At 46.2% G+C, this 23,967-nt stretch overlaps 1 protein-coding gene and 1 long non-coding RNA gene across 2 annotated transcripts in view; one reads left to right on the top strand and one right to left on the bottom strand.

The window, feature by feature from the left end:
• Positions 1 to 23,719, bottom strand: part of DENND2A (DENN domain containing 2A) — a 59,012-nt gene extending 35,293 nt beyond the window's left edge. Inside the window, exons 1-3 of the mRNA XM_064289643.1 lie at positions 23,606 to 23,719; positions 21,802 to 22,913; positions 2,975 to 3,099 (exon numbers count right to left, since the gene is read on the bottom strand). Of these exons, the coding sequence (XP_064145713.1) occupies positions 2,975 to 3,099; positions 21,802 to 22,745 (1,069 nt within the window). The 5' untranslated portion in view covers positions 22,746 to 22,913; positions 23,606 to 23,719. The remainder of the gene's footprint in view (positions 1 to 2,974; positions 3,100 to 21,801; positions 22,914 to 23,605) is intronic.
• Positions 3,143 to 20,294, top strand: LOC135232218 (uncharacterized). Its single transcript, XR_010322592.1, has 3 exons — positions 3,143 to 6,117; positions 10,314 to 10,403; positions 11,052 to 20,294. It is a non-coding gene; the product is annotated as an uncharacterized LOC135232218 (long non-coding RNA).
• Positions 23,720 to 23,967: the final 248 nt, after the last annotated feature.

Genomic DNA, 23,967 nt, shown 5'->3' with positions numbered 1-23,967 from the left:
AAAGGAAAGGGCAGCAAGCAGAAAGCAGGGGTCCTCGTACCACCCAGAAAGGAGTGCTGGGAGCAGAGTGAGTCCTTTGGACCTGGGGTCCCTGTGCAGAGAAGCTCCTAGTCTGGGGGAAGATTGATGAGAAGGCTGATAGAGAGAGAATGCCTTCCCCTGGAGCTGATGCCCTGAATTTGGACTTCTAGCCTACTTTACTGTGAAAAAATAAATTTCTCTTTGTTAAAGCCATCCACTTGTGGTATTTCTGTTATAGCAGCACTAGATGACTAAGACAGAATCTGGTACCAGGAGAGTGGGGTGCTGCTCTAACAGATACCTAAAATGTGGAAGCGGTTTTGAAACTGCTGATGGATAGAAGACTCAAAAGGAAGTGAGGAGAGGTGTTAACACCTGAGAAGACACAGATGGTGAGAAACAGCAGCAGAGGACTGGAGGCAGCAGCGAACCGGCAACAAGAGAACCAGAAGACCAGCGCCAGACAGCACTGGAGCCCGCCCATGGAGGGAGAGAGCTGAGTGCCTGTACGCAGGAGGCTTCCTGGTAGAGTTAGGTGCCTCCAGGCACTTATCGGTGGAGCGACTGAGCTTTGGAACCCTTGCCCCAGCAGGGCAGATGTGGGCATAAGGCCCAAAGGCCGAAAAGCCAAGAAACTGGGAAGCAGAAGCTGAAGAGACAAGAAACACAGGAAGCCGAGCTGCCTCAGTCTCAAAAGGTATGGCCTGGACCTCTACCTCAAAAGGGCGGAGCCATGGCCTCTGGTGTTTCTGAGGGTGGAGTCGCCACTCAGACTAGAAAGCAGTGCCTAAAGCCAAGCGCCGAGGGGCCTCCACTCGGAATCCGGAATCTGGAGTGTGGCCAACACCTAGAGTCTGGAGGGCAGGGCCATGTGTAAACGGTCTCAGAGAACTTTTTCAAGCCTTGAGAGCTAGTGTACTGTGTTCTGCTGACTTGCTTGGTGCCTGTTATCCCTTCTTTCCCTCCAATTTCTCCTATTTGTAATGGAAATGTCTGACTTGTACCTGTTCTGCCATTGTACCTTTGGAAGCAGATAACCTGTATTTTAGATTCCACAGATGAAGAGGGATTTTTGGATCTGGAGCTGATTTACAACTTTTGCTATAATATGATGGGGCGACTGTGTCTTACGTGTATCAAGGACATGAATTTTGGAGGGCCAAAGTGTGGAATGTCATAAATTGAATTGTGTCCCCCAAAAATATGTGTCAACTTGGTTAGGTCGTGATTCCCAGTATTCTGTGGTTGTCCTCCATTTCGTGACTGTAATTTTATGTTAAAGAGGATAAGGGTGGGATTGTAACACCTTTACTAAGGTCACATGCCCGATCCAGTGTAAACTGAGTTTCCCTGGGATGTGGCCTGCACCACCTTTTATCTTACAAGAGATAAAAGGAAAGGCAAGCAAGCAGTGAGTGGGGACCTCATACCACCAAGAAAGCGGTGCCGGGAGCAGAACTCGTCCTTTGAGCCCGGGGCCCCTGCATGAAGATGCTCCTAGTCTGGGGGAAGACCGGCAGAGAGAGAAAGCCTTCCCCTGGAGCTGATGCCCTGAGTTTGGACTTTTAGCCTACTTTGTTAAAGCCATCCACTTGTGGTATTTCTGTTATAGTAGCACTAGATAACTACGACAATGGGGGAGAGGAATCATGGGGGAGCCTGATGAGAATGGAGCCCACACTGAGAGATAATAAACCAGACGCAGGGGCCAGCAAATCCCCTGTGTGCTTTCAGCCCATGAGAGCGGGTTCTACTCCCTGAAGAGAAAGACCCCCATACCCAATGCTGAGACAAGCCCAGAGTGCAGGCTCCCTGTAGGCCTGGGACCCCACTCCTGGGCAGGAGCCCATCTTCAGCAGCCTGAACACTGCGATTCAGAGCCCATGGTGCAACCAGAGTCCCTGGGTGGCCCGCATGGTGAACATGCTCAGCTGCTAACCTCAAGTGGAGGTTCTAGTCCACCCAGAGGCACCTCGGAAGAAAGGTCTGGTAATCTACTTCCGAAAAATCACCCACTGAAAACCCTGTGGAGCACAGTTCTGCTTTGATGCACGTGGGGTCACCATGAGTCAGAGTCGACTCCATGGCAGCTGTTTCTTTTTTTTTTTACAGTGTGATCCACGGAGCTCAGCTAAGTGTATGTCCTTCCTCAGGCCTCAAATCTCCGACAGAGTGTTTGCTGCCATTATGATTACCTGCCCCTCACATGTGCACACCTGGGTTTCTCTCTCTTACCACCTGGTCTCTTCCTCGATCCTCCAGAGATAGACACCTGTCTGCACTCAGGCCTCACTGAAACCGGTCTTCCTGAAGAGGACTTAACTCATCCAATTTCACACGCAGGCTGACCCTGTCGACCTGAGGCCTACCTCAGAACCTGAGGGAACTGTCCAGAGCTATGCTGAGGCAGCTTTTTCAATGACAGACGTTCGTTTTCGTCTGAATGTTGTTGCCCTGTTAGTTCCATGGTCCTACGGTTCTGAGATGGTGCCGGGCGTTAGTGGTTTCTTCCACTCGGGAATCCCTACACTTTGTTGGGAGTCTGTTATAAGGCATGTACTTTACATATCATTCTCTCCAGCCCTTAAACCACCCTGCTATCAGCGTCCTCAGTAGGCAGGCAGAAGACTGAGGTTCAGAGAGGTGAAGCCCCTGGCTCAACATCCCACAGCTAATGAAAGGCAGGTCTCCCCTACTCCCCACCACACTAACTGCCTCTCTGGAGTTCCTGGCAGCCCTTCCCTTCCCTGCCCAGACTGTCTTCACATGTCCCACCAAGATGCACACTTCCACCCCGCTATTTAGCCTCCCACTCCTGGGCGTGTGCACACGTCTTTAAGGCTGGTGTCTGCTGCTGTCTCTCCATCTGCGGATATCTCTGCGAGGGTCTGGCGTGTGCGTTTGTCTCTGCCCGTCTTCCCCTCCCCCCAGGCGCAGCCCGCTGGCCTCTCACCCAGAATGTCCTCGTAGACGTTCTCCTCCGATAAAGTGCGTGTGAGCTCCAGCTTCGACTGGGCGTACCAGTCCACCGTGCTGCTCTCTGAGGACTGCACCAAGTCCTCGAACTCATAGGACTTCCTGGGTTGTGCAAGATGGGAAAAAAACAAGAAGCCCGATCAAATCAGGCTGGGTCAGGGAATAAATACCCCAAAAACCCCCACCAACCCCCACCCCCGTTTCTTGCAAACATTTCTATTACTGCAATCAGGCTGTTGTTTGGAAGAAGGCGGGGGATGCCTGAACGAGAAGTGTGGCTTTTACTTGCGAGGATGCTTACGCTGGTGTGCTGGTAAAAACAGTCAAGTGTATACATAAAGTACAATCCCAGCTTTGTAAGCAAAGAGAAAACGTATGCGTAGAAAATAAAAAGGAGGAAAGAAAATGAAACACACAGCGGCCACCTCAGGACTGGGGGATGACGGGTGCTTCTTCTCCCTTTTACTTTCTGGACTTTTCAGATTTTTTCAACATGCACGGAGCACAATTAATATCAGAAAGGTGCAGTGGTGGCGAGTTCAGGGTAGGCCAGAAGCTGGGCCCCTCGCCTTTCCTTCACCCAAGTGGTTATTAGCTCTATAAAACCCAAGAGCCAGCTGAGACAACTGACCCCCGTCCCCGCCCCTCAGCCATCTGGTCAACCACGTGACCCAGCATGTCCGGTGGCTCTCTTAGCCCTCCTCTCCATCCGCACGGGCTGTTCCTGTTCCCCTGGTGCTGATTCTAATGTGAAGCCCAGCCCCTTCTCCAACTACCACCAAAAAAATCCATTCACCTTAAATTTCTATGGTGTTTATACCAACCAAATAACCAACCATAGCCAGTTGTTGTCCAGTTGACTGACTCATGGCAACCCCAGTTGTGTCAGAGTAGAACTGTGCTCCCTAAGATTTTTATAACTTCACTGAAAATTTGGGAGGTCATGAGGCAGGTCATACCACGGAGCACACAAAGTACCAGTCACCTCACAAGCCCACCCCACCTCCTACCTCCTGTCTCTCCCCCTCCTTCTTGGAAGTAACCCCCATTTCCCCTGGCGGGGGCAGAGAGCCCGGCCCATCAGGCTCCCAGGCTCACCTCCCACCTCATGCAGATTTGTCAGGAGTTTCTTCTGAGCAAACCTGGGTATTCCTTGAACATAGTTCCCCACATTCCCCAGGGCACATCCTCTGAGTTAGCTCTAACTTGGGGTCCAGATGGTGATGGCTCTTCTTTCTCTCATTGTCCCCACATGGCTAGGAAGTGTGATGTGCCCGCATGTGCTAAGTGTGAGGTAGCTGTGGCTGACTACTTAGAAATGTGTACACGCTCAGGCTCCCTGCAGCCCCCGGGGAAGGCACCCTCCTGGTGTGCCACCAGACACAACCAGCGCTAGGCTCCAACACGCCTGTCCCAGATCTTTCAATCACAAGCAACCCTTCAACCTAAGATGAGCCACCTAACTGGCCTGAACTTCAGTGTCTTGACTCATACAGTAGTAACTGTCTTGGGATTGTGTGAAGAATAGAAAGGTAATGTTTATGAAGTGTCTACTGCAGTCCTTGGTACCTTGTAAGCACTCAGTAAACGTTAGCTGTTCCCAGTCCTGTCATGGTGCTACTGGTTAGTTACGTAACAGATGCTCATCGGACCTTTGTGCAAGTCACAATGCTCAGGGTTCAGTAAGGGCTGACTGAGTCAATCCACCATCCGTCAGCTTGCCGTGCCAACATTCATCCAGCGCGTGCACACAAACACACACAACACGGTTTTGAAAGGCTGACTTTTCAGAAGTAGATCGTCAGGCCCTCAAGGTGCCTCTGGGTGAACTTGACCTCTGACCTTTCGGTTAGTAGCCGAATGTGTTAACCATTTGCACCACCCAGGGACTCTCTATATGAATTAATTAGTCATCTGAAAACCAACACCTTGGTACAGAAACGAAGCTGTTATTTAGGACACCGTTTGACAAATACTCTGGCAAAATAAATAATGGTTTTCTGCCTGAACATCACTTCCTCACAGAACTTGCCTTGTTCCCACAGCGGGCTAGAGATCCCTGCTCAGCATTCCCATTGCACGCAGGCCCCCTCACAGCACTCAGCGGGGCAGACTACATACCCAGATGTGCAACTCTAACTATTATGAGTCTGTAAGTTCCACGAGTGTCATGGGTTGAATTGTGCCTCCTAACAAGATATGTTTAAGTTCTAACTCCAGGACCTGTGAATGTTACGTGAGCTTGTCTGTAAATAGGGTCTCTGAAGATGTTACCAGTTAACACGAGGTCATGCTGGAGTAGGGCCCCATCTAAGTGATGTCCTTTTGGGAGAGGAGAAGAGACACAGAGGCAAAAAGACATAGAGGAAAGATGAGGCAGAAGCAGAGCTAGGCTGCAGCTGCAAGCCAAGGAATGCTTGGAGCTACCAGAAGCTGGGAGAGTCCGTCCTGAATTTGGACTTCTAGCCTCTAGAACCGTGAGACAATAAATTTCAGTTTGTGGTACTTAGAGCAGCCCAGACTGCTACAACCAGGGCAAATTTTCACTCCTTCTAGCTCATTGGCACATTATTCCATGTCTAACACTAAGTAGGCACTGTTGCATAAATGAATGGATATCTTAAAAGGTGGTTGTGATTGTTAATCTGGCTGGGCCATGATGCTCAGTGGTTTGGTAGTTATGACGCAGCGTTGCAGCCATATAACGACGATGTAATCACCTCCGTGGGAGACACCTCCGTGGGAGATCTAACGTAATCACCTCCATGACGGGATCTGCTGTGACTAGCCAGTCAGCTGAAAGGGAGTTTCCCTGGGGGTGTGGCTTCCACCCAATGTAAGTGGACTTTCTGGCAAAGCTGACTGGCTTTTGCTCTGCTCTGGATCCTGCATTTGGCTTGTCAGCATCAGACCTCAGGCTCTTGGGACTTGGGCCAGCAGCCTGCCATCTTACCTGCCAATGTCGGATTCATCAGCCTTCGCAGCAGCAAGCCAGCTGCCTGCTGTCTGACCTGTGGATCCTGGGTTATCAGCCCCTGCAGCTAAATGACTCGGTCTCACCTCAGCCTGATGCCTGACACCTGATCCACAGACTTGGGACCTGCCAGCCTCTACAGCCGTGTGAGCCATTTACTTGAGAAATCTCTCTCTTTCTCTCTCTATATATACACACATACATATATACTTCACTGGTTTTGTTTCTTTAGGGAACCCTAAGACAGTGGTTTTAACATTTACTGCTTATAATTTATCCCTCCTTCAGGTTAAAAAATAAAACAATTGGATTCCAAGGTTGAATTTTTAGTCAGTTGTTTGGGATATATTGCCCCAGAATTATTTCAACTATGGGTTAAACAAACATTTTGGGGATAGCCTTGGGACCTGGCCACCACCAAAAACACCACTCAGAATGTCCACACAGAAATGTGTACAATAATGTTCACAGCTGTGTTATTTACAACAGCCAAAACGTGGGAACAACCCAAGCGTCCGTCAACTGATAACGGAGGAACAAAATGTGGTACACACCTACAATGGGATATTATTCGGACATAAAAAGAAATGAAGTTCTTGTACATTCTAGGATATGGATGAACCTTGAAGACGTTAAGCTAAGAGAAAGAGGCCAGTCACAAAGGGTCACATACCTTTGACTCCATTCACACGAAAGTCTAGAAGAGGGAAATCTAAGAGGCAGAAAGCAGATTAGAGCTGGCAGGAGACAACAGGGGAGTCAAAGCTGAAATGAGGTTTCGTTTTTTCCTTTTGAGGGGATAAAGCGTTCTAAAACTGACTGTGGTGATGGTGACCAAAAGCCACCGAATCACACACTTTAAACGGTGAACTGTATGGTTTGTGAATTCTCTCTCCATAAAGCTATTTTTAAAAAACACTATTCCCGTAGGAAAGGGAGGTTTTTTTCCTAGCGAAGAAACCAGGGGTGCCAGGCTCTGGCTCCCTTCATCCACCAGGAGCCCCTGCCCATGCCCCCACACGAGGAGGGCCCCCACGGGGAAGGCACGCCTCCCTGGTGTTTGGAGTCAGGCGCTACGGGGAGAATCGAGTACTGTTACCAGGTATCTGCTCCATCGACTGGTAGGACGCCCCACATGGGGCTTCTGGATCCAAAATAGAAATGCCAGAAGGAAAAACTATCTTTGTACATCATTCTGTCTGAAATTCAACAAGAAACCAGATCTGCCAACACTCTTCTAATACAAACTAGCAGCCTCCTCCCCCACCCCCATCTCTTGGGTCTCCAAAGCAACCGTGATAGAAATAAGATACTTACTGAGTCAAACTTCTCAGCAACTTTCAAAGTAGCTCTTGCTCTAAACCTCAAGTTAATCAAACCTTCTAGCCCTTTGAAAGATTCAAACGTATTCTGTAAAGATCAAGGGGTTTTTGTTGGGAGGTTTTTAATTACCTTTTTGATCTCTTCTTTTGTTATAGGTTTATTTAGTCGTTTTACCTTTGTGTTAGTTTAGGTAGGTAGTGTGTTTCTAGAAATTTGTCCATTTCCTCCAAGTTTTCAAATTTGTTAGAGTGCAGTTTTTCATAGTATCCTGTTATGACTCTTTTAATTTCAGTTGGGTCTGTTGTGATATCGCCCAGCTCATTTCTTATTCGGGTTATTTGCTTCCTCTCCTGTTTTTCTTCTGTCAGTTTGGCCAATGGTTTATCGATTTTGTTGATCTTTTCAGAGAACCAGCTTTCGGTCTTGTTAACTCTCTCAATTGTTTTTCTGTTCTCTATTTCATTAATTCTGCTCTAATTTTTTTTATTTGCTTTTTTCTGGTGCCCAGGGACTTCTTTTGCTATTCTCTATTCGTTCAAGTTGTAGGGTTAACTCTTTGATTTGGGCCCTTTTTTCTTTTTGGATGTGTGCATTTATTGCTATAAATTGACTTCTGAGCACAGCTTTTGCTGTGTCCCAAAGGTTCTAGTAGGAAGTGTTTTCATTTTCATTTGGTTTTATGAATCTCTTTATTCTGTCCTTAATTTCTCCTATAACCCAATAGTTTTGGAGCAAGGTGTTGTTCAGTTTCCATGTGTTTGATTTTTTTTCTTGCCTTTTCTGTTACTGATTTCTACTTTTACGGCTTTATGGTCAGAAAAGATGCTCTGTAATATGTCGATGTTTTGGATTCTGCCAAGGCTTGCTTTATGACCTAATATGTGGTCTATTCTGGAGAATGTTCCATGTGCATTGGAAAAGAAAGTATACTTGGCTGCTGTTGGGAGGAGTGTTCTGTGTACGTCTATGAGCTCAAGTTGGTTGATTGTGGCATTTAGATCTCCTGTATATTTATTGAGCTTGTTTCCAAATGTTCTGTCCTTCACCAAAAGTGTTGTGTTGAAGTCTCCTACTGTACTTGTGGAACTATCTATCTCACTTTTCAATGCTCTTAGAGTTTGTTTTATGTATCTTGCAGGCCTACCATTGGGTGTATAAATATTTAACATGGTTATATCCTCCTGGTATATTGTCCCTTTAATCTTTATATAGTGTCCTTCCTTATCCTTTGTGGTGGATTTTACTTCAAAGTCTATTTTGTCAGAAATTAATATTGCCACTCCTGTTCTTTTTTGATTGTTGTTTGCTTGATATATTTTTTCCATCCTTTGAGTTGTAGTTTGTGTCTTTAAGGTGTGTCTCTTGTAGGCAGCATATAGACGGATCGCGTTTTTTTATTCCATTCTGCCACTCTCTATTGGTGCGTTTAGTCCATTTACATTCAGCTTAATTATTGACAGGTATGAGTTTAGTGGTGTCATTTTGATGTCTTTTTTTGTGTGTGTGTTGTTGACAGTTTCTTTGTTCCACTTAATTTTCTGTTTTTCTTTACATATTTTCTTTTCCTCTTTTTCATTGTTGTTGGTTTTGTATTTGCTGAGTCTTTATGTTTTTTCTTGTTTTTTATTTTGATGTGTAGGATTGTTAGTTTCCTTTGTGATTACCTTAATACTTACCCCTATTTTTTAAAGTTTAAACCAATCTTTTATTTCTTTATATAGCCTTGACTTCCTCTCCATGTGCAAGATCTATGACGACATTTTTCAGTCCCTCTTTTTTGTTTTAATGTTGTCAACTTTTACATAATGACATCTCTGTTTCCCTGTTTTGAGCATTTTAGCCTTGACTTATTTTTGTGATTTCCCTATCTGGGTTGATATCTGGTTGCTCTGTCCTGTGTTCTAATACTGGGTTGTTATGTTATTGATTTTCTAAGCGGAGGACTCCCTTTAGTATTTCTTACAATTTTGGTTTGGTTTTTGCAAATTCCCTAAACTTCTGTTTATCTGGAAATGTCCTACTTAATTAATCTTTTGTATTCTACCTCCAGTAATTCCAGGGAGTTCTCTTCATCTGGAAAATTTCTTGATTCTTTGTTTTGGGAGCTTGCGCAAGCCATCGTGGTCTGCCTCTTTGTGTGATTCGATATTGACTGTTGTCTCCGGGCCATCAATAAGTTATTGTAGTTATTTATTTTACGTTTGCTTACTGTGTCCTAGCTTCTTGTTTTGGTTTGGTTTGATATGCCCAAATAGGCTGCTCAAGTCAGACAGTTTGATTATTGGCACCTTTGAAGCTCTAACAGCCTGTCACCAGGCGGTTAGAGCTGTTACTAGGTATGTGAGCCCAGGAGTCTGTTTATTTTTCTTGTATGGATTCAGCTCAGGTGTCCAGGTACTTGGTCACCAAGTGTGTGGTGCAGCCTCTCACCTAAAGTCCTAGACGAGCAGGGATGATTGGTGTAGGCACAGGTATCTGGCTATAGCAGGGGGTTATGAGCTGAACAAGGCAGTGGGCTGACAACCACCAGAGTGTCTGTGAGGAAAGCGTGTCCCTGTTCCCTAGAATGCGTAGGTGGGTGGGTTTTACAGCCGGACAACGGGCACACAATGCTGTTGGCTATAAGGACCGGGAGGCACCACTTATTCCTGGACCCTTGTCGTGGGTGGCTATGTGGCATGGGTGGAGCCACCAGTCTTCAGGCCCCTGATGGGGGCAGATGAGGGCCCTGCTTTATAATAGGCAGAGCCGTGTGAAATATCACAAACCTGCCTCTCTACCATATAGCTGTAACAGTTGAAGTTAGACTTCAGCTACACACCCTGTCGTACTGTGCTAATGGGGCCTATGCTGTTGAAATGGGACCACACAGGTCTATGCAGGGCTAAAAGGCCTTCAAAGTCTGTGGACTGCTTATGCCTGTGCCTAAGCAAAGGAGCTCTTTCTGCCCTGAGTCCCTGGCTTAGGGGAGCTGGCAGATTATTTTTTTCCCTGTTTGTTAATCTGTTCCCTCTCCAAGGCCAGAATGGCTCAGGACTTCTGATGGGCCCTACTTCCCACCCAGGGGATGCAGCCAGCTGGGACCCAGCACAGAGTGGAAAGGGAGCAGGTAAGTGTGAGACAGTCAAGTGGTTTTTAAACATGGACTTCAGTGGTGCCTCAGAGACATCAGGGTGGCTGAGACAGGCTTGCAGTGACAGGACAGACCACAGCACGACAGCTAAGTTAATCTGACCATTATGAGATGGTAGCTGGGGGCGCTGCCTGCCACGGAGCTATGGGGATTCCTGTCAGTCCTAGAGAAGACGGGAATTCTGGAATTGTACAGTATGTTTGGCAGCCACATAATGAACGAGGTTTCATTACTTTCCTCACAAAGTTCTGGAATTCTTACATGAAAGCCCCAAGGAGAAGCTGAACCTGTATGGTCCCAAAACAATCAGTTGAAAAGTTGAAATTTTGGTCAATTACTTATTTGGTTTCATAAAGACCTAAAAACTCTGTCACACAATCAAATGATACTGAAATTAAAAACCTGAATTTGGTCGAAACATTTTGAGTAAGTAGATACATGTGGACTCGAAGATGCTGCTTACATTAAAAAATAATAACTGTTCTTGTTAAATGCTGGTCGTCAGGCATTCCTGCCAGTTATCACATGAATGCCATAAAACCTGCACAGCCAAGTTAGTGCTGCGGGAGGAACCTTATCTTTGGAATTTCCTGACATATGAGGGCTTCTCATCTTCCATTTTAGGACTGAAGGCAGAAGCCCTTGCATTTCATTTCCTGGGGCTTCAGAGAAATGAAAAAAGGAGAAGAACGAACGAAGACAAAAAGAGGAGGAGGAGGGGACAGGAGGAAAGAAGAGAAGGAGAAAAAGGGGGAAGGGGGAAGGGAAGTGAGAGAGAAAGCAAAGAAAAAGAAAAACACATTTTCTCAAGCTGAGGATCTGAGTCCACCGATGGGCTCTATGGAGGTGGACTAATTGGCCTGTGAAAATAAGCTGGAGCCGTCTCTAAAGTGCACAGCTTGGCCATGTAATCCCAAACCTTTAAAACCTCAAAATCCTTAATCATTTCTTTCTTCAGCCGTGGCTTAGCTTGGATTCCCTGACTCAGAGAGGGCGGCAAGTCTGCCAAATTTGGGGTTGAGACAAAATTTTAAGAGATAGGACTACAATAAAGAACATACTTAATTTTTTTGAGAGTAGAAAGTGAACTTCTTCCCCTTACCAGGGCTTCGAACCGGTTCTTCCCAGTTCAGTTATGGCCAAGGAAGTGAAATCGGAACAGACCTGGATTATTAAAAATTGGATGAACCAGAATGGTAACTGGAACAAGACAAACTACAGGTTAAAGCCCTGCCAGAAACCTAATCTCCCTCTTAGAAAACAAAGAGTATACGTTGCATAGCCACCAAATCTCCGGCCCAACAGTGTTGGAAACAGCACTGCCCCGCTCAGAGACGGTGGCGAATGCGCCACTTTGAATGTGTCGCTCTCCACAGTCCTGCCGATAATCCAGTCTCCTGCGTCGTCTCATGAAAGGGCTCACTACGCCTCTTTCGAGTCTGTCGTTCCAGGGCTTTGACCTGTAATTTTTCCCATTCCGGTTACCTCTTCGGATTATCCAAATTGTAAAAATTTGGCTCTCTTCTGGTTTCACTTCATCAACCGTGACCGAACCAGTTAGAATCTGCCCCAGTCACCCCTACTGTACTAGTCTAAGCAACACGAAATGAAAAACCCACAGCCAAAACCCTTAAAACCCAGCTGATGTAACCACCTGCAAACCAGCCAAGAAAAAATTCATCTTTGGACAGAAACTAAGTAATGTTAGCTGGTTTTAAAGAAAGTACTGGAAGACTGACAAGAGCAGATAGTGCCTGGGAGAGAAAAGATAATGGGAATAACTTCACAGGTTGGTCTTGCAGCCCAGCAAGGACACAGATGAAGGACTCCTATTTCCCAGAACCGGCCTGCCCCTGGGAGAGTAGGGCTTCTTGGAGGAACAGTCCAGAAGGACGTGGAAAGGCTGCCATGGCAGAAATGCTACAGACAGGGCAGACGAGCCACAAGAGTATCCAGGGACCTGTGTTCAGGCACTGGTTTGGGAGAGGACTTGGAACTGAAGATAGGGGATCACACTTCCTCAGAACACACAGAAAGATGGACACCTGACTAACACTGGGGCCAACGCCTGGTAAGAGACAGCACAAGAAAAGCAGAGTACAGACCAGTTCCATTTATGGAATACTGATACAAAAGTCTTACGTAAAATTTTAGCAAATTGAATTTAGCAGTACGTTAAAAGGATGATAACCCATGACCAAACGGTAATTCTTCCTAAAAATGTAAGGACGTTTACAGTAAACCAGAACCAGTGGCTGTCACGTCAGTCCGGACTCACGGCCACCCCACGCGCATCAGAGCAGAACTGCGCTCCACAGGGTTTTCAATGGCTGGTTTTTCGCAAGCAGAGTGCCAGGCCTTTCTTCTGAGGAGCCTCTGGGTGGACCTGAACCTCCAACCTTTCGGTTAGCATCTAAGCACATTAACTGTTTGCACCACCCAGGGTCTCCAGATTAATATTAGGATATCATATATTAACTATTAATAAGTCAGAGGAGAACCGTGTGATCATATCAGGGTTTCAGACCGGTTCACACCCCTGCCGATAATTTGCATTTCTATCCAGTTTCCAGGTGATACTGATGCTGCTGGTTAGGGACCAGTTCTGAGAACCAAGAGTAGAGCAGCAGGTCTCAAAATCTATTATACACAGCATCACCTGGGGATCCTGTTAAAATGAAGGTTCTGATTCAGTTTATCTGGGGGTAGAAACGTAAATTCTTAGCAGGGGTTTAAGCTGGTTCTTTCTGGTTTGAAACCCTGGGTCATACAGAGTTGCCAAGAAGTAATTTGACAAAAACCAACATCCACTCTTAATTTCTAAAACTCTTAGTAAAAAAAGAAATACAAATGGATACTACCTCGACAAAACAGAAACACATTTCCAACAAGATGTTTGAGCATGAAACCCGAGAAGCACTGCCATCAAAGTCAGAGTGAGCTAAGGCTGCAAACTGCCGCCCGTACTACGATTTAACACAGTTCTGAAAGTATCTGCCAGTACAATTAGGTACAAGAAATAAAACCAAACCCATTGCCGCTGAGTCGATTCCAACTCATAGCAATCCTATAGGACAGAGTGGAACTGCCCTGTAGGGTTCCCAAGAAGTAAAGCAGCTGGGTGGATTCGAACTGCCGATCTTTTGGTTAGCAGCCAAACATTTAACCACTGTTTCTTTACCACAGCTACTGGGGCCCCAAGAGAAAGAAAGATTATATGCATAGGAAATCCAAGAAAATCAACTGACAGACTAGAAGCAATGAGAAATTTCCTTAAGATGATGCCAAAAAAATATACAAAAATAAATAGCTTTCCAATTTATAAAGATATTTAAATGAGAAAAAAGATTGCATTAACAATTGCAACAAAAAGATAAAATACTTAAGAGTAAACATAAACCCCATACAATCTCAATTAAATTCTATTGTATTTTGTGTGTGTAAAATTTGATACAGGAATATACAGAACATGTAAAAAATGCATGCAAGAATAGTCAAGAAAATTCTGAAAAAGTAAATGAGAGATTTATAACCATTACAAAGGAGACGATATGATCATTTTTCTTCTTTTTGCAGATGACATGACAGTATATACATGAAGTCCAAGAGAAAACAACTGATTGGTTATTAGCAACAATAAGAAATTTCTGTAAGCTTTGTTGTTGTTGTTAGGTGCCGTCGTGTCGGTTCCAACTCATAGCCACCCTTATGTACTATATAGAACAAAACACTGCCCAGTCCTGCACCATGCTCACAGTTGTTGTTACAGCTTGAGCCCACTGTTGCAGCCACTATGTCAGTCCATCTCGTTGAGTGTCTTTCTCTTTTTTGCTGACCCTCTACTTTACCAAGCATGATATCCTTCTCCAGGGACTGATCCCACCTGATAATATGTCCAAAGTATGTAAGACAGTCTCGCCATCCTTTCTTCTAAGGAGCATTCTGGTTGTACTTCTTCCAAGACAGACTGATTCATTCTTTTGGCAGTCCATGCTATATTCAATATTCTTCACTAGCACCACAATTCAAAGGCATAAATTCTTATTCGCTCTTCTATATTCATTGTCCAGCTTTCGCATGCATATGATGGGATTGAAAATACCCTGGCTTGGGTTGGCGCACCCTAGTCTTCAAGGTGACATCTTTGCTTTTCAATATTTTAAAGAGGCCTTTCGCAGAAGATTTGCCCAACACGATACGTCTTTTGATTTCTTGACTGCTGCTTCTGTGGGTGTTGACTGTGGATCCAAGTAAAACGACAGCCTTGAGAACTGCCATCTTTTCTGTTTATCACAGTGATGTTTATTGGTCCAGTTCTGAGGATTTTCTTTTCTTTATGTTGAGGTGTAATCCATTCTGAAGGCTGTTGTGGTCTTTGATCTTCATCAGTAAATGCTTCAAGTCCTCTTCACTTTCAGCAAGCAAGGTTGTGTCATCTGCATGCAGGTTGTTAATGAGTCTTCCTCCAATCCTGATGCCACGTTCTTCTTCATGTAGTGCACCGTCCCAGATTATTTGCTCAGTATACAGATTCAATAGGTATGGTGAAAGGATAAAACCCTGATGTACATCTTTCCTGACTTTAGACCACGCAGTATCCCCTTGTTCTCTTTAAACGACTGCCTCTTTGATCTATGTGCATGTTTGATCAATTTCCGACTGCAGAAACTGGTAAAAACTTCAGTTTCTTCATCTGTGGCCTTACTGGCTGGTGTGTAAATTTGAATAATAGCTGTATTAACCGGTCTTCCTTGTAGGTGTATGGATATTATTCTATCATTGACAGCATTGTACGTCAGGATAGATCTTGAAATGTTCTTTTTAACAGTGAATGCAATGCCATTCCTCCTCTTCACGCCGTCGTTCCCAGATAGTAGACCATATGATTGCCCGATTCAAAATGGCCAATACCAGTCCATGTGAACTCACTAACGCCTAGGATATTGATGTTTATGTGTTCCAATTCATTTTTTGATGATTTCCAACTTTTCTAGATTCATACTTCATACATTCCAGGTTCCAATTATTAATGGTATTTGCAGCTGTTTCTTCTCATTTTGAGTCATGCCACATCAGCAAATGATGGTCCTGAAAGCTTGACTCCATCCACGTCATTAAGCTCTTCCCTAGTCGTCTTTTGAGTACCGGGCTCACCTTCTGGCACTATATCAGACAATGTTCTGCTGCTGCTATTCATAAGATTTTCACTGGCTAATTCTTTTCAGAAGTAGACCACTGGGTCCTTCTCCCTAGTCTGTCTTAGTCTGGAAGCTCAGCTGAAACCTGTCTGCCATGGGTGACCTTGTTGATATCTGAGTACCAGTGGCATAGCTTCCAGCAACACAGCAACACGTAAGCCCCCACAGTACGACAAACTGGCAGACACTTCGGGGCTGTAAACTTTACTACACATTAAAACATACCAAACTGGTTAAATTATTTTAACTTCATAATATATATATAAGCTTTACTACTTATTAAAACATATTTAAAAAAAAAAAAAACATTTCCATCAACTTGATTCTGACTCGTAACTACTCTATAGACAGAGTAGAACTGCCCCATAGGGTTTCCAAGGAGGGTCTTGTGGATTTGAACTGTGACCTTTGGGTTAGCAGCCATAGCTCTTAACCACTACACCACCAGGGTTTCCAAAACATATTAGGAGGTTAAAATAATTTAAACAGTTTGGTCCCGGAAAAGAAATAGGCACCCCAACTAATGAAACAGAACAGAGCCAAAATAATAACAATAATAACCACTGTGATGGTTAAGGTTGTGTGTCAACTTGGCTGGGCCATGATTCTCAGTGGTTTGGCAGTTAGGATGTAGTTTCGCAGATATGTAACGATGTAATTACCTCCATAATGAGGCCTGATATAATGTAATGTCCTCCATGATGAGGTCAGTTGAAACGGAGTTTCCTTGGGGATGGGGCCTACATCTAATATATATGGACTTTCTGGGAAAGCTCACTGGCTTTTGCTCTGCTCTGGATCCTGCATTCAGCTCGTCATCATCTGACCTCCAGTTCTCAGCACTTGAGCCACCATCCTGCTGTCTGACCTGCTGAGCTTGGATTCATCAGCCCCTGTAGCTACTTAGTCAGAAGCCCCCAGCCTAATGCCTGACCCATGGACTTGGGACTTTCTAGCCTCTACAACTGTGTGACCCATTTTCGTTATATAATTCTCCCTCTCTCTCTCTCTCTGTGTAAATATATGTTCGCTTTACTGGTTTTGCTTCTCTACAGAAACCAGACTAAGACAATCACTAACATTTATTGAGCATTTGCTATACGCCAGGCAAGGTTCCGAGTTTATGTCTCTATCTATATATTAACTCATTTCATGCTCACAACAACACTATGGAGTGGTTACCATTACTGTCAGCATTTTACAGATAAATGAAATGATGCCAAGACAACACTGGCTTGTCCAGCATCACACAGCTAGTAAGTACTCGGCTCTAGAGCCCTCTCTTCCATTACAGCATTACTTGAAAACTGGGAAAAACCTAAGTATCCATCAGTAGGGAATGGCTAAATAAAATATGGTTTACCCATGTGGTGTAAAGAACGTGGCAGCTAAAAAAGGAATGTGCTAACACTGAAAAATCTCAATGACACACTAAGTGAAAAGCAGTACATACAGCATGATTTTATTTTAAAAAGAGTACCACATACATACGTACATCTAGAGAGAGGAAGAGAATGTGTACACTGTTCATTTTCCTGAAAGAAAGTACAGGAAATTGTCAACAAGAATTCCTTGTGAGGAGGAGAATTATAAGTTGCAGGAGGTTTAGGTGGCAAGAGAGAGCTTTATTTTACCATTTTCTAAAAGAGAACAGAGAAGCATACGGTTCCAGCTACCCTAGCAGCCATCTTACTAGCTGTTAAGGAAATTTCCAAAAGATGTAAAGAGTCAGCAAGCACTTGGGGGCCTAACAATAAAAACCAGCTACGCAGCCCCTGCAGCTGACCTGGCCCAGACTCCCAGTCACAGGAGACTCTAAACTTCCTTGTTTAAAGAAAAAAAGCTCGTTTGAAAGTTTTCTGTGATTTGCAGCCACAAGAATCCTACCTGGCAGACCATACTGAGTGGGAGTGACAGGATCTGATTTATATTCTTAGAAGATGCCTCTGGCTGCTGAAAGAGGAGTATACTGGGGTGCCCAAGACAACTCAGGAGGTAGCCGCAGAGGAAACGTAGTCAGATTTGGGATATGGTTTAAAGCCAGAGCCCACTCAAACAGGTGCTTGTACACCAATGTTCATAGCAGCACTATTCACAATAACCAAAAGGTGGAAACAACAGCAATGTCCATCAGCTGCTGAATGGATAAACACAAGGTGGTACAGACACACAATGGAATATTATTCAGCCATAAAAAGGGAATGAAGTCTTGATACATGCTACAACACAGATGAACCTTGAAAACATTATGCTAAGTGAAATCAGTTCTTCACAAAAGGACAAGCACTGTATGTCCCCATGTGGATGAAATATCTAGAACAGGTAAATTCGCAGAGGCAAAAAGACGAAGTAGCTACCAGGGACTGCAGGGGAGGGGGGATGAGAGTTATTCCTTACTGGGGCAGGGTTTCTGTTTGGGATGAAAACGCTGTGGAAACATAGCGGTGACGGTCACACCACATGGTGAATGTGATTCATGGATGAGTGAATCGTATGCTTCAAAGTGGCCAAATGGCACATTTGTCACATATATTTTTTTCCCCACAATAAAATTAAAAAAAAACGAAAACAAGTAGAACCAGGACTGGCCAACGATGAAAAAGGTGGGGGGGTATGTGAAAAAGACTTCGCCTTGCTCATTTTGGACATGTTCTCAGGAGGGACTAGCCCCTGGGGAAGGATATTATACTTGGTAAAGCAGAGGGGCAGCAAAAAGAAGACCCTCAACAAGACGGACTGACACAGAGGCTACGACAATGGGCTCAAACATAGTAACGGCTGTGAGGATGGTGCAGGACCGCGCAGGGTTTCGTTCTGTTGTACACAGGGTCGCTGTGAGTCGGAACTGACTTGATGGCACCTAACAACAACAACGTGAGAGAGAGGCATCTGAGGTGACTCCTGGGTTTTCAGCAGAAGCAACTAAATGAAAGGTGATGCCATTTGCGAGCATTTGGGGAAGAAACGATTATGGTGCCTGGATTGAGAATTTAGGTTTCAATATGTTAAGACCAAACTATTAAGGAACCAGATGGAGACCCAAGCAGGAGGTGGCCACACCAGCCTGAAGCTGGGGGAGCAACTCAAGACTGGAGTTGGAAACTTGGGAACCATAAGCAGTAGATGACACATAAAGGGGTGGACAGAGGTCACTTCGGGAGGAAGTGCAGATGGAGGACAGAAGGTGGCCTCAGCCTGATCTGGGTGGGGTGCAGGGGTCATGCTGACTGTTGGGGAGACGGAAATAGGCAGGAGCAGCCAGTGAAGCAGGACAGCCAGAAAGTGGGTGTTCCAGAAGCCCAGTGGAGAGAGTGACAGGCCCAGAGCCGTCAACAATTGTTCCTTAAACACCAAGAGAGGTCAACAGTTGTTCCTGAAACACCAAGAAAGGTCAAGTCAATAGCAACTCGAAAGATTAGATAGGAAGCTCAGGGGCAGCAAGTTTATGTTAATGGGGGAAGAATAACTTGGGAAAAGAGGGTAAGAATGGTTGCACCACTTGAAGACTGTAACCAATGTCACAAAATTGTACACGCAGAAATTGTTGAATTGGTGTATGGTTCTGCTGTGTATATTCTCAATAACAACAAAAATAAAATAAATTATAACCTATAAAATCAAAAAGCAAAAAAAGGGAGAGAGAGGTAAAGTAAGAGAGAACAGAGAACTGACAACTGGTTTAGCGAGATGGAGACGGCTGGTGGACTTGGGCAAGGGCAGTTTCAGGATGAATGGCCAAAGCTCTAGTAAAGTGGGCCAACAAAAACCAGTAACAAGGCAGTCATGGCCGTAAGTACAGACAACTGTTCCAGAAGTTTTGCTCTAAAGCTGGTTGCTATATTAGTGGGTATCCGGCCAATTAGCACATTACAGAAATGGACTAGAAATTAAGTTTCAAAGCATAAAAGAAACTGTTTCCAAAGCAGAGGTTTTATTTTGAAACACTGACATGCTTTAGTATAATGTTATAAAATATTCTCGGTGGTGAATGTATAAATGAGGAAATAGCTTTCTAGAGGCCAAATAACTTGTTCGAGGTCACATCCATAGACAGTGGCAGGGCCAGGGGTTGAACCCAGGCAGCGTGCTTCTAGAGCCCACCCAGAGAAAAAGCATGAGAGGAAGGGCCCCGGACGATCCGGGCACCATGCAATGAACCAAAAAACCAATCTCATTGCTGTGGAGCCGATTCCAACTCATAATGACCCTATAGGACAGAGTAAAACTGCCCCAGAGGGTCCCCGGGGCTGTAAATCTTTACGGAAGCAGACTGCCACGTCTTTCTCCCATGGATAGGCTGGTGGTGGGAACCGCTGACATTTTGGTTAGCAGTCAAGTGCTGAACGGCTGCGCCACCAGGGCTCCTTCAGGCAGTAGTGGCGGTATTAATAGCAGGATGCCTGTCCATTAGCACCAATCCATAGCCTGCCAATGTTCACACAAGGTAACTCTTAGCTACTGTTTGAATTACAAGTACTCAGTTCCTGGGTGGTATGAACGGCTAAGCACTCAAGCTGCTAACGAAAAGGCTGGAGGTTCAAGCCTCCCGAGAGGCCCTTCAGAAAAATGGCCTGGCAAATCACTTCTGAAAAATCAGCCATTGAAAACCCTAAGGAGCACAGTTCTACTCTGACATGCACGGGGTCACCATGAATCAGAGTGTTCAGTATTTTTGATGTTATCATATCCAAAGGCTACTTTTTTTTTTTTTTAAGTCAAACGTGGATATCTTTTTTTTTTTTAATTAAGGTAAAATTCACATCACATGTAATTAACTATTTTAAAGTGAACAATTCTGTTGCACTTAGTGCCTTCACAATGTTGCAGCTACCACCCTCTCTAGTTCCAGAAGTGTCACCCCCCCAGAAGCACACTGGCTTAGTTACTCAGTGCGGCTCCAACAGAAATACCACCAGCGGGTGGCTTTAACAAACAGAAACGTATCTGTCACAGGTCAGGAGGCGAGCTCTGGGGGAAGGCTCTCTCTCTGCCGGCTGTGGAGGAAGGTCCTTGTCTCTCTGAGCTTCTGCTCCGAGCATCGAGCATCGACCATCTTCGTGTGGTTGGCACCTCTCTTCCCCCATCTCTGCTGCTTTCACTTGCTGGTTTAATCTCTTTTTTTATCTCAAAAGAGATTGATTCAAGGCATACCCTACACTAACCCTGCCTCATTAACATAACAAAGACAACCCATTCCCACATGGGATTATAGCCACAGGCATAGAGGCTAGGATCCACAACACAGAATTTGGGGGGATACAATTCAATCCATAACAAACATCCTGTGTCCATTTTGTAATTACTCCCCATCGCCCCACCCAGCCTTAGCCCCTGGCAAACCACTAATCTGCTTTCTGTCTCTACGGATTTACCTATTCTGGTTATTTCATACAAGAGGAATCTTACAATATATAACCCTTTGTGTCTGACTTGTTTCACTTAGCATAATGTTTTCAAGATTTATCCCCCATGTAGCATATATTAGAACTTTGTTCTTTTTTATGGCTAAATAATATTCCAATGTATGGATATGTCACATTTTATTTAGCTATTTATCTATTCATCTATCAATGGGCATTTAGGTTGTTACCACCTTTTGGCTATTGTGAATAATGCTGTCACGAACATCTTGAACGAGTATCTGAGTTTCTGTTGCCAGTTCCTTTGGGTATATACCAAAAACCGTATCAGTTGCCATCAAGTTGATTCCCACTCATGGTGACCCTATGTGTGCAGAGTAGAACTGTTCCATAGGGCTTTCAAGGCTGTGACCTTTTGGAAACAGATCGCCAGGCTTTTCTTCCAAGGTGCCTCTGGGTGGGTTTGACCCACTAACCTTGTGGTTAATAGTTGAGCCCTTAAACAACTGTGGTACCCAGGGACTCCCTTGGAGTGGAATTGCTGAGTCATATAGTAATTCTATCTTTGACTTTTTGAGGAACACCAAGCTGTTTTCCATAGCAGCTGCACCCCAAAGGCTACTTTTTAAAAACAAATACTCTTTTTGGAGGACTGAGAACAAACAGAAAAATGCACACATCAGTTGTCACGTTTCCAGGCTCAATCCACACACAGCATTGCTCAGTTGTGAGCAGGCCCTACCATCTTTAAGACCCACCAGTTCAATGGAAGAGAAAGTCAGTCACACGGCAGTATTCTGCTGGCCCGTCACCTACCTGTGGTCGGCACTGGCCCTCTGCCTCTCATTCCAGAGTCTTCGGTTCACTGAGGGTGGGGGTGGGGAGGAGGGCAGGGGCGGCGGGTTCGAGGGCAGGGGAAGCAGGCCCTTCTTCTCTCTCCAGATGACGCGGCCTGGCTGCCCAGCCCTGGCCCCTTCCTCCTCATGTTGGAACGTTCTCCGGGGCTTCGGCGGGGGGCTGATGAAGGGCCTCAGGGGGGACTCCTCGTACTCGCTGTACACGCTTTCCAGGCTCTGGTCCCAGGGGCTTGCGCTTGAGCCCTTCCTTTCTCCTGCAGGCTCAGGGGTGGGCTCCTGGGTCCCCAGGTCTAGGAGCCTGCGGCTGGATTCAGAGCCGCCCACACGGCCCTCCCGAAGGCTGGGCCCCTCACCTGCCTTGTCCAGTGGGCACTGCAGGGAGTAGCAGGTCCCAGGGAGCTGGGGGGCCAACCTCGCAGAGCCATCCTTCAAAGCCTGCTCCAGCCTCCTGACCTGCCTCAGCACCGAGAGGCTGTCCTTTACGGGGTGCAGCGTGCCCGGCTCCCCGCCCTGCCAGGCGACTTCTGGCCTCCAGGCTGCCTCCTGTCCCCTGGCTCTCACTGGCCCTTCGCTCCCTGCCTCCTCTGTGCTCTCTGCCTCTGGCTGGCTGCCGGTCTCGGCCTCGGGGACCCCCGTCCTCGCAGCATCACTGCCTCTTCTCTCTGGCACACAGGATGCCACGTCAGCCTCCTGTCCATCTGCCTTCTTGCCCGGGGCGGGGACAAGCGGCTCCTTTTTCCCCTCCCACTCAGATATCTTGTCCTTGATGCGGTGCCGGACCCAGCCTCTGGTGGTGGGGCAGGGGTTCAGGATGCTGTGGAGCTGCCTCTCCCCGGCCCTGCTGGAATCCCCCGCCTGGAGCTCAGGGGCTGGGCCGTTGAGGACCACTGCTGGGCTGAGCATGTCTGGCAGCAGGCTGCGGGGGCTTTCCCGCGGGCTTCTTCTGAGGAGCACCTCCTGCCCAGTCTCCAGGGAAGGAATGTGGGGCCTCGGGGCTCCCGGGGAAGTGCTCCCACTCTCAACGGCTGCCTCCGGAGCTCTTCCCTAGCCCTTGGACCTTCCGCCTTGACCCTGAATGAGAAAGACAAACACCGGAGAGGGGAGATGCGTATGTAGTTATCCTTCTTGGCTGGTCCTGGAGGCTTGCTAGAAAAAAAAAAGAACTCACATACAAATGTCATATGCTAGCTGGAAATCATAAGCATGGAAACCATCACTTTAAAATGTCGCCGTATTTTTCTTGGGGAGACAGCACAGTGGAATGAAGGAAAGGAGGTTGGGTTCTGGAGTCCAACAGCCCTGAGTTTAAGTCCCAATTCAACTCCTGACCAGCTGTGTGACCTGGGGCAAGTTGCTTAACTCCTCTAAGCCTCAGTTTCCTTCTCCGTAAAATGGGGACACTAATAACACGGAGCTCAGAGGGTTGCTGTGAATGTTTCAGGAGGCAGCCCACATCGAGTGCCCAGCCTGTCAGGGGTGTACAGTAAATGGGAGCTATCATTATTATTTGCTTTTTTTTCTTGATGAAAACAGCAGTCATTTCATGGCCTGAGGCCCCGGAGCCACTCCCTTGCAACCTGGGCACTGCTCAGGCCTTTCTTTCCCAGACAGCTTGGCCAAAGTTCATCAGAGCACAAGGCAGTGGCTTCAAGAGCTCACTAAGATGACCTCGGAGATGGCACCTCCCCATTTTGGGAAGTTTTGGGACCTGTGAGGCGAGTGGTGGGGAAAGGGAGAAAGTAAGAATTGCGGGGCACCCTTACTTGGGGGTCGATCTGCAGTGCTCGCTCGCAGTCCGGCTGTGGCTGCCCTGGGCTGTCCTGCACACGGTCATCCCGTCAGCACCAAGCGGGGCTCCAGGTCGCCTGGGGGACAGATGTGCCGTGACCATCACAGGGCAGCAGATCCAGGCCCCTGCCCCAAACTGTCCATCTCCACGGAGTTCCCCAGGATAGGCGGCAGGGGGGCAGGGCAGGACCCCAATCCAAGACCGCAATCCAGGAGAGCCACACATTTTCAGAGCCATGCCAGGCTCTTTGTGTTACATTTTTTAGCTAAAGTAACCAAAAATTTTTAGGAAAACATGTAACTGTTAAGGAGCCCTGGTGGTGCTGTGGTTAAGCAT

The sequence above is a fragment of the Loxodonta africana genome, chromosome 8, assembly GCF_030014295.1.
Source record: "Loxodonta africana isolate mLoxAfr1 chromosome 8, mLoxAfr1.hap2, whole genome shotgun sequence".
Taxonomy (NCBI): domain Eukaryota; kingdom Metazoa; phylum Chordata; class Mammalia; order Proboscidea; family Elephantidae; genus Loxodonta; species Loxodonta africana.
The sequence above is the reverse complement of the archived record's forward strand: the minus strand, read 5'-3'. Positions and strand labels throughout refer to the sequence as shown.